General features: G+C 31.7%; 3 protein-coding genes across 3 annotated transcripts; all 3 read left to right on the plus strand.

Annotated features, from left to right (window-relative positions):
- The first annotated feature begins 1862 nt into the window (after positions 1 to 1862).
- LOC145127832 (putative 1-phosphatidylinositol-3-phosphate 5-kinase FAB1D) lies at positions 1863 to 3038 on the plus strand. The gene is made up of 4 exons (XM_079062954.1): positions 1863 to 1926; positions 2031 to 2307; positions 2394 to 2892; positions 3033 to 3038. Exons 1-4 carry the CDS (start codon positions 1863 to 1865, stop codon positions 3036 to 3038), a joined length of 846 nt encoding a protein of 281 aa, XP_078919080.1.
- A 3832-nt stretch (positions 3039 to 6870) lies between these two features.
- LOC145127833 (putative 1-phosphatidylinositol-3-phosphate 5-kinase FAB1D) lies at positions 6871 to 8046 on the plus strand. The gene is made up of 4 exons (XM_079062955.1): positions 6871 to 6934; positions 7039 to 7315; positions 7402 to 7900; positions 8041 to 8046. The coding sequence occupies exons 1-4, from the start codon at positions 6871 to 6873 to the stop codon at positions 8044 to 8046; spliced, it is 846 nt and encodes a 281-aa protein (XP_078919081.1).
- A 3829-nt stretch (positions 8047 to 11875) lies between these two features.
- Positions 11876 to 13051, plus strand: LOC145127834 (putative 1-phosphatidylinositol-3-phosphate 5-kinase FAB1D). Its single transcript, XM_079062957.1, has 4 exons — positions 11876 to 11939; positions 12044 to 12320; positions 12407 to 12905; positions 13046 to 13051. Exons 1-4 carry the CDS (start codon positions 11876 to 11878, stop codon positions 13049 to 13051), a joined length of 846 nt encoding a protein of 281 aa, XP_078919083.1.
- Positions 13052 to 15051: the final 2000 nt, after the last annotated feature.

Genomic DNA, 15051 nt, shown 5'->3' on the forward strand with positions numbered 1-15051 from the left:
TAATTATAACAAAAAAATTAATACCCAATAGTCATATTTTCATGCTACCGTCACATTTTTTCATAGGCCACAATATTTTGAAATGACCATAAGAATACCAAAAGTGACACGACCTTCGCTGATATTTTCAATAAAAAAATGTGTCACTATATAAAAATATTATATATATTTGTTATTTTTGATTATCTCGTTTAGTATTAAACCACACTGCTATTAAAAAAAAAAAAAAAAAAAAAAACAAAGATATGATTAAACTCACGGAAGACCGAAGGTTGAGCCAACCTTAAGTTAAAAGCAAGGTACTATGCTCACTAGATTACAAATAATTAAATGATGATTCCCCTCGATTAAGAAGGAACTATGTTCCTCGATGATTATGTAAAGGCCTCTATTGGAAAAAAAGAAATAAAGAATATTCTCGCTCAAGGCTACTGTTGTGTCGCAAAGTAAATTAAGGAGAAGAGTCAACCTAAGGGGCATAAAGAGCCTACTAATGATATGGTTGGCATGTTGCCATGTTGGCAAGAAAGTTTCATTAGTTTTTTTTATAACCTTATAAAGTTTCCTAAAGATGGTTAACATAACACGTACTAGACAAACGACGGTAACCGAATTAATTTTTTTAAAGAAGCAACTAGAACACCAACCAAAATGACAACAAAAACTCCAACGACAACTCGATCAACTGTGATGTGATAGCGTTATTAAGCAAAAACTCATATGTAGACGGGTACTCCAAAAGCTCGAAAAGAAACAAAGTCGAATATAAACAAAAAGAGTTTGCGGGTGATGCTTGGAGTTGTAATGAACATGAAAATGTGAGGTGGTTTGCGCCATGAGACAACGACCACCACTTACATATAAAAAATGTATATAAATACAACATAATAACATATATATAAACGAAAATATACCCAAAATGCATATAAAATTTTACTTGGACTTAATATGTATAAATAGAAAAACAATAATGACTTATTTAGTTCATCAAGTCATAAGGACCTGGTATACACAAATCCATTAACTATAAGGACTTATTAAGCAAAGAAGAAAACAAGAAGGACTTATAATAGAGAAAACTGAAAGTCATTTTCTCATTTTTTTTACCCACTTTAAGTTCCCCGAAATTACCTTTCATGCTCTACACGTCCGCTTTCTTATTCTTCCTTCATCACCTTTCTTCCCTAAGCTCATAGTAGGGTTTTGTTTCAGTTAATATACTACTTGGCTGGCTGAGATTTAATCATAAACGTTGCATTTTCATAAACAAGAAGGACTCTACATTGGTAAGTATCACATTAACCTTCTCCAGTTTTTGTTGAATAAGTTTCAAGTCTCTGTTTCTTGATTTTTAGTTCATCAAACTAGTGTAGTACTCAGTTCTTGTTCTTGACTTATTTTTAACCTGTCATTGTGATTTTGCGTTCGTAAGTTTGCCAAGAACGTCTGTAATATTTAACTATCAAATTTCTGTAATATTTAACTATCACCTTTCTTCTCTATCTAAGATAACAAGAATAGGGTTTTTGTTTCAGTTAATATACTACATAACGATTGCATTTTTATATTTGGGTTCTTTACCGGGAAGTATATCATTACCATTCCCCAGTTCTCGTTGAATAAGCTTCAAGCTTCTCCTTTCTTGATTTCTGGTTTATCCGATTAGGGTAGGACTCGGTTCTTGTTCTTGACTTGTAGTTAACCTGTCATTGTGCTTTTGCGTTCGTAAATTTGCCAACTGTAATATTTAACTATCAAATTTCATGTTGCGCAGAATGTTAATTAGCTGATATCTACTTTGCAAAACCCCAATTTGTGAAGTTTTGGAGAATTCGACGCCCTAAATGAATGTAAACGATATAATGGAGAATCATCTTGTGGAATTCAATAACAGAAAAGGAGATTTAGAACGTGGAGAAACTTCTGGTACGTAAAGAAAAGGGTTTTCTTCTTCGTAATCTATTTTTAATACATTTCATTAACATGCATTTAAAGTTATTAACTTTAGCTTGTTTGTTGTGTGAAAACAGAGCGTATTGAAACAGAGTATCACTGTATCAATGATCCCGACATTTGGCTTCCCCCTGAAGTGGGTGACGAAGAGGATGATGTTGATGAGGTTATAAATGAAAATTTAAAGACTCTTCTGAAAAATATTGTTAAATCAACGGAAAAATATGGTTATAATTGGGTGGATCTAATTACATCTTTATTATGGAACGTTTCTCCTTTTTCGAAAGGGGAAGTCATGGATCCTGATTGTTACGTGAAGGTCAAATGTCTTCCTACTGGCTCTCCAAGTCAAAGGTTGACTTTTCATTCCCTTTATTTGTTGTATATACTCGTACTATTTTTGTTTGCTTGTTTTGACGATGCTAATTGTGTTTTTTCAGTGAAGTGTTTGATGGGTTGGTATTCAAAGCAAGTGTTTTAGAAGAAATGCCAAGAAGACTTGATAGCGAGATTAGAGAAAAGGCAACAAGATTTGAAAGCCCAAAACTAATATTGATCAAGGGTGCTATAAATGATTTTGAAGGGTTGTTATCTGTTAAGGAAATTGATGACGAAAGGAACAGACTCCGTTTGTTTATTGGGATGATAGAGAAATGCAATCCAGATGTGATGATAGTAGAAAAAAACGTTTCACGTGATATTCAGATATACACTTTTGAAAGAAAGATGGCATTAGTTTATGATATGAACATTAGCCGATTAGAGAGAATTGCTAGATGTACGGGGTCATCCATTTTGTCATATGGTGATCAATTCAGTGATGAAAATTTGGGAAAATGTGATTCGTTTTATTTAGAAGAACATGGTGTTTCTGAAGGTGTAGAAAAGCCAAAGACGTTAATGTTTCTTAAAGGATTACCTAATCGAATGGGCTGCACGGTAATTCTCATTATCTTTCCTTATATTATTTATTTATCTATAAGTTCACAGTGATTACTAAAATGAAATCGCAAGTTACAAAAGTGGCCCCCGTGTGTTTTTTTTTTGTTTTTTACCTTTTGTTTAGTTGATTGTTTCAGTTTTGATCCTTGTTTTAAGGTTCAATATTGATCTTAGCCCCTGGAACTTTGAAATAAGGACCAAAATTTAAAAAGTCCCTATATCATAAAGTACTAGTGACCAAATTTCATAATAGAAAAACCTTAAAATATCTACGAAAATTAAAATAACTATTCATTATGGAGTGAACACAGTAAATACAAGAAAGCACAGGGACCATGTTTGTAGCTTACTATTTAAAAGTTTAAAAGGAGTAAAGTATACGTTTGATCCTCAAAAACTCTTTTTTGCACTTTTGGTCCTTATTTGAGGTTCTTTTGCAACATTTTTTTTTCTCTTTTCCCATTGGCCCCTGAGTGTAGCTGTGTTTTACAATTTTGGTCCCATAGAGAGTCATTTTATTTGAGATAGGGACAAAAAGGTAACAAAAACCTCAAATAATGACCAAAATTGCAAGATAAAACTTTATGGTATCAAATTAAAAACAATCAGATATACTCAGGGACGAAAATGGTAATTCTCTCAATTAGAAGTTTTCAATTCTATCTGATGTTTTGTGTATGAACTTGCAGATTTTGCTGAAAGGATCCCAGAGTGATGAACTCAAAAAAATAAAAAATGTTGTTCAGTTTGCATATCATCAAATCCTTGAAGATTCATTTCTTCTACATCAAAGGGTAATATTTTCCACCATTTCATCTATATATTTCCTACCAAAATCCCCACCATAGACATCATTCCATCAATTAAAAATCATTTTCTTGATTTAGAATTTTATGATTCAATAATCGAGCCATACACATACACCCCTGTTTTCTGTCTCATCTCTCAAAGTTTCGTTAATAAAATAGTTGTAATTCGTGTTAGTGTATATATTTATTTGTAAGGTGTTACGTTAGTCCACTCATTATCTTGTTAGTGTATTACATTAGTGAATGCCCATGTTGTGTGTATTTTATGAGGCCTGGTTCCTTTATTATCTATTTATTTTGTAAGCCTGTGTTAGTGTATATATTCATTTGTATAGTGTTACGTTAGTTAGTAAAGGCCCATCTTGTATGTGTCTTATGAGGCCTAGTCCATTTATTATTTTGTATTATAACCATATATATGTTTTAGTGTATATATTTATTTGTATAGTGTTACGTTAGTAAAGGGCTAAAGGCCATCTTGTATGTATTTTATGAGGCTTAGTCCATTTAATATCTTGTACCCTATATATAAGTTTTCTGTCATGTTTTAATTTGTCCTATGTCACTAAAATGTATATAATGGTAACTTTACAACTAATTAAGTTAGTGTGATTGTATATATGTACTACTACAGTCACAATTATAAAAACATTACGTGACTATAAAAGATTCACATCAATGGTCTTAATCATGTATATATGATGACTATGATAAAAGTAAGTCACACTGAATAATTTCTGAGTGTCTAAATAATAAAATTGGTCACACTGAAAAGCAATTTGTTGTGGGCATGAGGTGCACAGCACATACACTTGTGTCTATAAATCAATTATAGTCACTTTCTAATTCTAATTGGTTTCACGTGTTAAAACATATAATTCACACTTCTACATTTTTTTATATATTTGACTAATAGCAACGACCATGATAAAAAAATATGTGTAGCTGTAAGTTACACGATTACCATAGTCAAAAGAAAGTTGTGCGTCTTCAACATAGTTTTAGTCATGCTTAATGTTTTCTCAACGATAGACAATAGTCATAATAAGCAAAAAGAAAATATAACAAATAACTAGCCTAACGTCACAGTTAAAAAAAATTCATGTGACCATTTGGTTAACAAAGCCATCATTGGCCTAATTGTGTGTCTCTAAAAGATAGCAACAGTCATAATAAATAATTTTTTTTGTGTGACAAATTACTATCAAAACACCGCACTGAAAAATAACTATGTTGTCATTTGGTGAGACACAGTCACCGAGAATTTTGAAATGTGTTTACCGCTACAATAATAGATAAAATGATTAATTATAACAAAAAAATTAATACCCAATAGTCATATTTTCATGCTACCGTCACATTTTTTCATAGGCCACAATATTTTGAAATGACCATAAGAATACCAAAAGTGACACGACCTTCGCTGATATTTTCAATAAAAAAATGTGTCACTATATAAAAATATTATATATATTTGTTATTTTTGATTATCTCGTTTAGTATTAAACCACACTGCTATTAAAAAAAAAAAAAAAAAAAAAAACAAAGATATGATTAAACTCACGGAAGACCGAAGGTTGAGCCAACCTTAAGTTAAAAGCAAGGTACTATGCTCACTAGATTACAAATAATTAAATGATGATTCCCCTCGATTAAGAAGGAACTATGTTCCTCGATGATTATGTAAAGGCCTTTATTGGAAAAAAAGAAATAAAGAATATTCTCGCTCAAGGCTACTGTTGTGTCGCAAAGTAAATTAAGGAGAAGAGTCAACCTAAGGGGCATAAAGAGCCTACTAATGATATGGTTGGCATGTTGCCATGTTGGCAAGAAAGTTTCATTAGTTTTTTTTATAACCTTATAAAGTTTCCTAAAGATGGTTAACATAACACGTACTAGACAAACGACGGTGACCGAATTAATTTTTTTAAAGAAGCAACTAGAACACCAACCAAAATGACAACAAAAACTCCAACGACAACTCGATCAACTGTGATGTGATAGCGTTATTAAGCAAAAACTCATATGTAGACGGGTATTCCAAAAGCTCGAAAAGAAACAAAGTCGAATATAAACAAAAAGAGTTTGCGGGTGATGCTTGGAGTTGTAATGAACATGAAAATGTGAGGTGGTTTGCGCCATGAGACAACGACCACCACTTACATATAAAAAATGTATATAAATACAACATAATAACATATATATAAACGAAAATATACCCAAAATGCATATAAAATTTTACTTGGACTTAATATGTATAAATAGAAAAACAATAATGACTTATTTAGTTCATCAAGTCATAAGGACCTGGTATACACAAATCCATTAACTATAAGGACTTATTAATCAAAGAAGAAAACAAGAAGGACTTATAATAGAGAAAACTGAAAGTCATTTTCTCATTTTTTTACCCACTTTAAGTTCCCCGAAATTACCTTTCATGCTCTACACGTCCGCTTTCTTATTCTTCCTTCATCACCTTTCTTCCCTAAGCTCATAGTAGGGTTTTGTTTCAGTTAATATACTACTTGGCTGGCTGAGATTTAATCATAAACGTTGCATTTTCATAAACAAGAAGGACTCTACATTGGTAAGTATCACATTAACCTTCTCCAGTTTTTGTTGAATAAGTTTCAAGTCTCTGTTTCTTGATTTTTAGTTCATCAAACTAGTGTAGTACTCAGTTCTTGTTCTTGACTTATTTTTAACCTGTCATTGTGATTTTGCGTTCGTAAGTTTGCCAAGAACGTCTGTAATATTTAACTATCAAATTTCTGTAATATTTAACTATCACCTTTCTTCTCTATCTAAGATAACAAGAATAGGGTTTTTGTTTCAGTTAATATACTACATAACGATTGCATTTTTATATTTGGGTTCTTTACCGGGAAGTATATCATTACCATTCCCCAGTTCTCGTTGAATAAGCTTCAAGCTTCTCCTTTCTTGATTTCTGGTTTATCCGATTAGGGTAGGACTCGGTTCTTGTTCTTGACTTGTAGTTAACCTGTCATTGTGCTTTTGCGTTCGTAAATTTGCCAACTGTAATATTTAACTATCAAATTTCATGTTGCGCAGAATGTTAATTAGCTGATATCTACTTTGCAAAACCCCAATTTGTGAAGTTTTGGAGAATTCGACGCCCTAAATGAATGTAAACGATATAATGGAGAATCATCTTGTGGAATTCAATAACAGAAAAGGAGATTTAGAACGTGGAGAAACTTCTGGTACGTAAAGAAAAGGGTTTTCTTCTTCGTAATCTATTTTTAATACATTTCATTAACATGCATTTAAAGTTATTAACTTTAGCTTGTTTGTTGTGTGAAAACAGAGCGTATTGAAACAGAGTATCACTGTATCAATGATCCCGACATTTGGCTTCCCCCTGAAGTGGGTGACGAAGAGGATGATGTTGATGAGGTTATAAATGAAAATTTAAAGACTCTTCTGAAAAATATTGTTAAATCAACGGAAAAATATGGTTATAATTGGGTGGATCTAATTACATCTTTATTATGGAACGTTTCTCCTTTTTCGAAAGGGGAAGTCATGGATCCTGATTGTTACGTGAAGGTCAAATGTCTTCCTACTGGCTCTCCAAGTCAAAGGTTGACTTTTCATTCCCTTTATTTGTTGTATATACTCGTACTATTTTTGTTTGCTTGTTTTGACGATGCTAATTGTGTTTTTTCAGTGAAGTGTTTGATGGGTTGGTATTCAAAGCAAGTGTTTTAGAAGAAATGCCAAGAAGACTTGATAGCGAGATTAGAGAAAAGGCAACAAGATTTGAAAGCCCAAAACTAATATTGATCAAGGGTGCTATAAATGATTTTGAAGGGTTGTTATCTGTTAAGGAAATTGATGACGAAAGGAACAGACTCCGTTTGTTTATTGGGATGATAGAGAAATGCAATCCAGATGTGATGATAGTAGAAAAAAACGTTTCACGTGATATTCAGATATACACTTTTGAAAGAAAGATGGCATTAGTTTATGATATGAACATTAGCCGATTAGAGAGAATTGCTAGATGTACGGGGTCATCCATTTTGTCATATGGTGATCAATTCAGTGATGAAAATTTGGGAAAATGTGATTCGTTTTATTTAGAAGAACATGGTGTTTCTGAAGGTGGAGAAAAGCCAAAGACGTTAATGTTTCTTAAAGGATTACCTAATCGAATGGGCTGCACGGTAATTCTCATTATCTTTCCTTATATTATTTATTTATCTATAAGTTCACAGTGATTACTAAAATGAAATCGCAAGTTACAAAAGTGGCCCACGTGTGTTTTTTTTTTGTTTTTTACCTTTTGTTTAGTTGATTGTTTCAGTTTTGATCCTTGTTTTAAGGTTCAATATTGATCTTAGCCCCTGGAACTTTGAAATAAGGACCAAAATTTAAAAAGTCCCTATATCATAAAGTACTAGTGACCAAATTTCATAATAGAAAAACCTTAAAATATCTACGAAAATTAAAATAACTATTCATTATGGAGTGAACACAGTAAATACAAGAAAGCACAGGGACCATGTTTGTAGCTTACTATTTAAAAGTTTAAAAGGAGTAAAGTATACGTTTGATCCTCAAAAACTCTTTTTTGCACTTTTGGTCCTTATTTGAGGTTCTTTTGCAACATTTTTTTTTCTCTTTTCCCATTGGCCCCTGAGTGTAGCTGTGTTTTACAATTTTGGTCCCATAGAGAGTCATTTTATTTGAGATAGGGACAAAAAGGTAACAAAAACCTCAAATAATGACCAAAATTGCAAGATAAAACTTTATGGTATCAAATTAAAAACAATCAGATATACTCAGGGACGAAAATGGTAATTCTCTCAATTAGAAGTTTTCAATTCTATCTGATGTTTTGTGTATGAACTTGCAGATTTTGCTGAAAGGATCCCAGAGTGATGAACTCAAAAAAATAAAAAATGTTGTTCAGTTTGCATATCATCAAATCCTTGAAGATTCATTTCTTCTACATCAAAGGGTAATATTTTCCACCATTTCATCTATATATTTCCTACCAAAATCCCCACCATAGACATCATTCCATCAATTAAAAATCATTTTCTTGATTTAGAATTTTATGATTCAATAATCGAGCCATACACATACACCCCTGTTTTCTGTCTCATCTCTCAAAGTTTCGTTAATAAAATAGTTGTAATTCGTGTTAGTGTATATATTTATTTGTAAGGTGTTACGTTAGTCCACTCATTATCTTGTTAGTGTATTACATTAGTGAATGCCCATGTTGTGTGTATTTTATGAGGCCTGGTTCCTTTATTATCTATTTATTTTGTAAGCCTGTGTTAGTGTATATATTCATTTGTATAGTGTTACGTTAGTTAGTAAAGGCCCATCTTGTATGTGTCTTATGAGGCCTAGTCCATTTATTATTTTGTATTATAACCATATATATGTTTTAGTGTATATATTTATTTGTATAGTGTTACGTTAGTAAAGGGCTAAAGGCCATCTTGTATGTATTTTATGAGGCTTAGTCCATTTAATATCTTGTACCCTATATATAAGTTTTCGGTCATGTTTTAATTTGTCCTATGTCACTAAAATGTATATAATGGTAACTTTACAACTAATTAAGTTAGTGTGATTGTATATATGTACTACTACAGTCACAATTATAAAAACATTACGTGACTATAAAAGATTCACATCAATGGTCTTAATCATGTATATATGACGACTATGATAAAAGTAAGTCACACTGAATAATTTCTGAGTGTCTAAATAATAAAATTGGTCACACTGAAAAGCAATTTGTTGTGGGCATGAGGTGCACAACACATACACTTGTGTCTATAAATCAATTATAGTCACTTTCTAATTCTAATTGGTTTCACGTGTTAAAACATATAATTCACACTTCTACATTTTTTTTATATATTTGACTAATAGCAACGACCATGATAAAAAAATATGTGTAGCTGTAAGTTACACGATTACCATAGTCAAAAGAAAGTTGTGCGTCTTCAACATAGTTTTAGTCATGCTTAATGTTTTCTCAACGATAGACAATAGTCATAATAAGCAAAAAGAAAATATAACAAATAACTAGCCTAACGTCACAGTTAAAAAAAATTCATGTGACCATTTGGTTAACAAAGCCATCATTGGCCTAATTGTGTGTCTCTAAAAGATAGCAACAGTCATAATAAATAATTTTTTTTGTGTGACAAATTACTATCAAAACACCGCACTGAAAAATAACTATGTTGTCATTTGGTGAGACACAGTCACCGAGAATTTTGAAATGTGTTTACCGCTACAATAATAGATAAAATGATTAATTATAACAAAAAAATTAATACCCAATAGTCATATTTTCATGCTACCGTCACATTTTTTCATAGGCCACAATATTTTGAAATGACCATAAGAATACCAAAAGTGACACGACCTTCGCTGATATTTTCAATAAAAAAATGTGTCACTATATAAAAATATTATATATATTTGTTATTTTTGATTATCTCGTTTAGTATTAAACCACACTGCTATTAAAAAAAAAAAAAAAAAAACAAAGATATGATTAAACTCACGGAAGACCGAAGGTTGAGCCAACCTTAAGTTAAAAGCAAGGTACTATGCTCACTAGATTACAAATAATTAAATGATGATTCCCCTCGATTAAGAAGGAACTATGTTCCTCGATGATTATGTAAAGGCCTTTATTGGAAAAAAAGAAATAAAGAATATTCTCGCTCAAGGCTACTGTTGTGTCGCAAAGTAAATTAAGGAGAAGAGTCAACCTAAGGGGCATAAAGAGCCTACTAATGATATGGTTGGCATGTTGCCATGTTGGCAAGAAAGTTTCATTAGTTTTTTTTATAACCTTATAAAGTTTCCTAAAGATGGTTAACATAACACGTACTAGACAAACGACGGTGACCGAATTAATTTTTTTAAAGAAGCAACTAGAACACCAACCAAAATGACAACAAAAACTCCAACGACAACTCGATCAACTGTGATGTGATAGCGTTATTAAGCAAAAACTCATATGTAGACGGGTACTCCAAAAGCTCGAAAAGAAACAAAGTCGAATATAAACAAAAAGAGTTTGCGGGTGATGCTTGGAGTTGTAATGAACATGAAAATGTGAGGTGGTTTGCGCCATGAGACAACGACCACCACTTACATATAAAAAATGTATATAAATACAACATAATAACATATATATAAACGAAAATATACCCAAAATGCATATAAAATTTTACTTGGACTTAATATGTATAAATAGAAAAACAATAATGACTTATTTAGTTCATCAAGTCATAAGGACCTGGTATACACAAATCCATTAACTATAAGGACTTATTAAGCAAAGAAGAAAACAAGAAGGACTTATAATAGAGAAAACTGAAAGTCATTTTCTCATTTTTTTACCCACTTTAAGTTCCCCGAAATTACCTTTCATGCTCTACACGTCCGCTTTCTTATTCTTCCTTCATCACCTTTCTTCCCTAAGCTCATAGTAGGGTTTTGTTTCAGTTAATATACTACTTGGCTGGCTGAGATTTAATCATAAACGTTGCATTTTCATAAACAAGAAGGACTCTACATTGGTAAGTATCACATTAACCTTCTCCAGTTTTTGTTGAATAAGTTTCAAGTCTCTGTTTCTTGATTTTTAGTTCATCAAACTAGTGTAGTACTCAGTTCTTGTTCTTGACTTATTTTTAACCTGTCATTGTGATTTTGCGTTCGTAAGTTTGCCAAGAACGTCTGTAATATTTAACTATCAAATTTCTGTAATATTTAACTATCACCTTTCTTCTCTATCTAAGATAACAAGAATAGGGTTTTTGTTTCAGTTAATATACTACATAACGATTGCATTTTTATATTTGGGTTCTTTACCGGGAAGTATATCATTACCATTCCCCAGTTCTCGTTGAATAAGCTTCAAGCTTCTCCTTTCTTGATTTCTGGTTTATCCGATTAGGGTAGGACTCGGTTCTTGTTCTTGACTTGTAGTTAACCTGTCATTGTGCTTTTGCGTTCGTAAATTTGCCAACTGTAATATTTAACTATCAAATTTCATGTTGCGCAGAATGTTAATTAGCTGATATCTACTTTGCAAAACCCCAATTTGTGAAGTTTTGGAGAATTCGACGCCCTAAATGAATGTAAACGATATAATGGAGAATCATCTTGTGGAATTCAATAACAGAAAAGGAGATTTAGAACGTGGAGAAACTTCTGGTACGTAAAGAAAAGGGTTTTCTTCTTCGTAATCTATTTTTAATACATTTCATTAACATGCATTTAAAGTTATTAACTTTAGCTTGTTTGTTGTGTGAAAACAGAGCGTATTGAAACAGAGTATCACTGTATCAATGATCCCGACATTTGGCTTCCCCCTGAAGTGGGTGACGAAGAGGATGATGTTGATGAGGTTATAAATGAAAATTTAAAGACTCTTCTGAAAAATATTGTTAAATCAACGGAAAAATATGGTTATAATTGGGTGGATCTAATTACATCTTTATTATGGAACGTTTCTCCTTTTTCGAAAGGGGAAGTCATGGATCCTGATTGTTACGTGAAGGTCAAATGTCTTCCTACTGGCTCTCCAAGTCAAAGGTTGACTTTTCATTCCCTTTATTTGTTGTATATACTCGTACTATTTTTGTTTGCTTGTTTTGACGATGCTAATTGTGTTTTTTCAGTGAAGTGTTTGATGGGTTGGTATTCAAAGCAAGTGTTTTAGAAGAAATGCCAAGAAGACTTGATAGCGAGATTAGAGAAAAGGCAACAAGATTTGAAAGCCCAAAACTAATATTGATCAAGGGTGCTATAAATGATTTTGAAGGGTTGTTATCTGTTAAGGAAATTGATGACGAAAGGAACAGACTCCGTTTGTTTATTGGGATGATAGAGAAATGCAATCCAGATGTGATGATAGTAGAAAAAAACGTTTCACGTGATATTCAGATATACACTTTTGAAAGAAAGATGGCATTAGTTTATGATATGAACATTAGCCGATTAGAGAGAATTGCTAGATGTACGGGGTCATCCATTTTGTCATATGGTGATCAATTCAGTGATGAAAATTTGGGAAAATGTGATTCGTTTTATTTAGAAGAACATGGTGTTTCTGAAGGTGGAGAAAAGCCAAAGACGTTAATGTTTCTTAAAGGATTACCTAATCGAATGGGCTGCACGGTAATTCTCATTATCTTTCCTTATATTATTTATTTATCTATAAGTTCACAGTGATTACTAAAATGAAATCGCAAGTTACAAAAGTGGCCCACGTGTGTTTTTTTTTTGTTTTTTACCTTTTGTTTAGTTGATTGTTTCAGTTTTGATCCTTGTTTTAAGGTTCAATATTGATCTTAGCCCCTGGAACTTTGAAATAAGGACCAAAATTTAAAAAGTCCCTATATCATAAAGTACTAGTGACCAAATTTCATAATAGAAAAACCTTAAAATATCTACGAAAATTAAAATAACTATTCATTATGGAGTGAACACAGTAAATACAAGAAAGCACAGGGACCATGTTTGTAGCTTACTATTTAAAAGTTTAAAAGGAGTAAAGTATACGTTTGATCCTCAAAAACTCTTTTTTGCACTTTTGGTCCTTATTTGAGGTTCTTTTGCAACATTTTTTTTTCTCTTTTCCCATTGGCCCCTGAGTGTAGCTGTGTTTTACAATTTTGGTCCCATAGAGAGTCATTTTATTTGAGATAGGGACAAAAAGGTAACAAAAACCTCAAATAATGACCAAAATTGCAAGATAAAACTTTATGGTATCAAATTAAAAACAATCAGATATACTCAGGGACGAAAATGGTAATTCTCTCAATTAGAAGTTTTCAATTCTATCTGATGTTTTGTGTATGAACTTGCAGATTTTGCTGAAAGGATCCCAGAGTGATGAACTCAAAAAAATAAAAAATGTTGTTCAGTTTGCATATCATCAAATCCTTGAAGATTCATTTCTTCTACATCAAAGGGTAATATTTTCCACCATTTCATCTATATATTTCCTACCAAAATCCCCACCATAGACATCATTCCATCAATTAAAAATCATTTTCTTGATTTAGAATTTTATGATTCAATAATCGAGCCATACACATACACCCCTGTTTTCTGTCTCATCTCTCAAAGTTTCGTTAATAAAATAGTTGTAATTCGTGTTAGTGTATATATTTATTTGTAAGGTGTTACGTTAGTCCACTCATTATCTTGTTAGTGTATTACATTAGTGAATGCCCATGTTGTGTGTATTTTATGAGGCCTGGTTCCTTTATTATCTATTTATTTTGTAAGCCTGTGTTAGTGTATATATTCATTTGTATAGTGTTACGTTAGTTAGTAAAGGCCCATCTTGTATGTGTCTTATGAGGCCTAGTCCATTTATTATTTTGTATTATAACCATATATATGTTTTAGTGTATATATTTATTTGTATAGTGTTACGTTAGTAAAGGGCTAAAGGCCATCTTGTATGTATTTTATGAGGCTTAGTCCATTTAATATCTTGTACCCTATATATAAGTTTTCGGTCATGTTTTAATTTGTCCTATGTCACTAAAATGTATATAATGGTAACTTTACAACTAATTAAGTTAGTGTGATTGTATATATGTACTACTACAGTCACAATTATAAAAACATTACGTGACTATAAAAGATTCACATCAATGGTCTTAATCATGTATATATGACGACTATGATAAAAGTAAGTCACACTGAATAATTTCTGAGTGTCTAAATAATAAAATTGGTCACACTGAAAAGCAATTTGTTGTGGGCATGAGGTGCACAACACATACACTTGTGTCTATAAATCAATTATAGTCACTTTCTAATTCTAATTGGTTTCACGTGTTAAAACATATAATTCACACTTCTACATTTTTTTTATATATTTGACTAATAGCAACGACCATGATAAAAAAATATGTGTAGCTGTAAGTTACACGATTACCATAGTCAAAAGAAAGTTGTGCGTCTTCAACATAGTTTTAGTCATGCTTAATGTTTTCTCAACGATAGACAATAGTCATAATAAGCAAAAAGAAAATATAACAAATAACTAGCCTAACGTCACAGTTAAAAAAAATTCATGTGACCATTTGGTTAACAAAGCCATCATTGGCCTAATTGTGTGTCTCTAAAAGATAGCAACAGTCATAATAAATAATTTTTTTTGTGTGACAAATTACTATCAAAACACCGCACTGAAAAATAACTATGTTGTCATTTGGTGAGACACAGTCACCGAGAATTTTGAAATGTGTTTACCGCTACAATAATAGATAAAATGATTAATTATAACAAAAAAATTAATACCCAA

This window comes from Lactuca virosa, chromosome 7 (assembly GCF_052849685.1).
Source record: "Lactuca virosa cultivar CGN04683 chromosome 7, Lactuca_virosa_CGN04683_v6, whole genome shotgun sequence".
In the NCBI taxonomy this organism is placed as follows: Eukaryota; Viridiplantae; Streptophyta; class Magnoliopsida; order Asterales; family Asteraceae; genus Lactuca; species Lactuca virosa.

Excerpts from the sequence above, each read along its gene's own strand:
- LOC145127834 (XM_079062957.1), top strand. The coding sequence starts at position 11,876 with ATGGAGAATCATCTTGTGGAATTCAATAACAGAAAAGGAGATTTAGAA. Across the intron at positions 11,940-12,043 it reads AGAACGTGGAGAAACTTCTG|AGCGTATTGAAACAGAGTAT; the intron begins GTACGTAAAGAA and ends GTGTGAAAACAG. Across the intron at positions 12,321-12,406 it reads ACTGGCTCTCCAAGTCAAAG|TGAAGTGTTTGATGGGTTGG; the intron begins GTTGACTTTTCA and ends GTGTTTTTTCAG.
- LOC145127833 (XM_079062955.1), top strand. The coding sequence starts at position 6,871 with ATGGAGAATCATCTTGTGGAATTCAATAACAGAAAAGGAGATTTAGAA. Across the intron at positions 6,935-7,038 it reads AGAACGTGGAGAAACTTCTG|AGCGTATTGAAACAGAGTAT; the intron begins GTACGTAAAGAA and ends GTGTGAAAACAG. Across the intron at positions 7,316-7,401 it reads ACTGGCTCTCCAAGTCAAAG|TGAAGTGTTTGATGGGTTGG; the intron begins GTTGACTTTTCA and ends GTGTTTTTTCAG.
- LOC145127832 (XM_079062954.1), top strand. The coding sequence starts at position 1,863 with ATGGAGAATCATCTTGTGGAATTCAATAACAGAAAAGGAGATTTAGAA. Across the intron at positions 1,927-2,030 it reads AGAACGTGGAGAAACTTCTG|AGCGTATTGAAACAGAGTAT; the intron begins GTACGTAAAGAA and ends GTGTGAAAACAG. Across the intron at positions 2,308-2,393 it reads ACTGGCTCTCCAAGTCAAAG|TGAAGTGTTTGATGGGTTGG; the intron begins GTTGACTTTTCA and ends GTGTTTTTTCAG.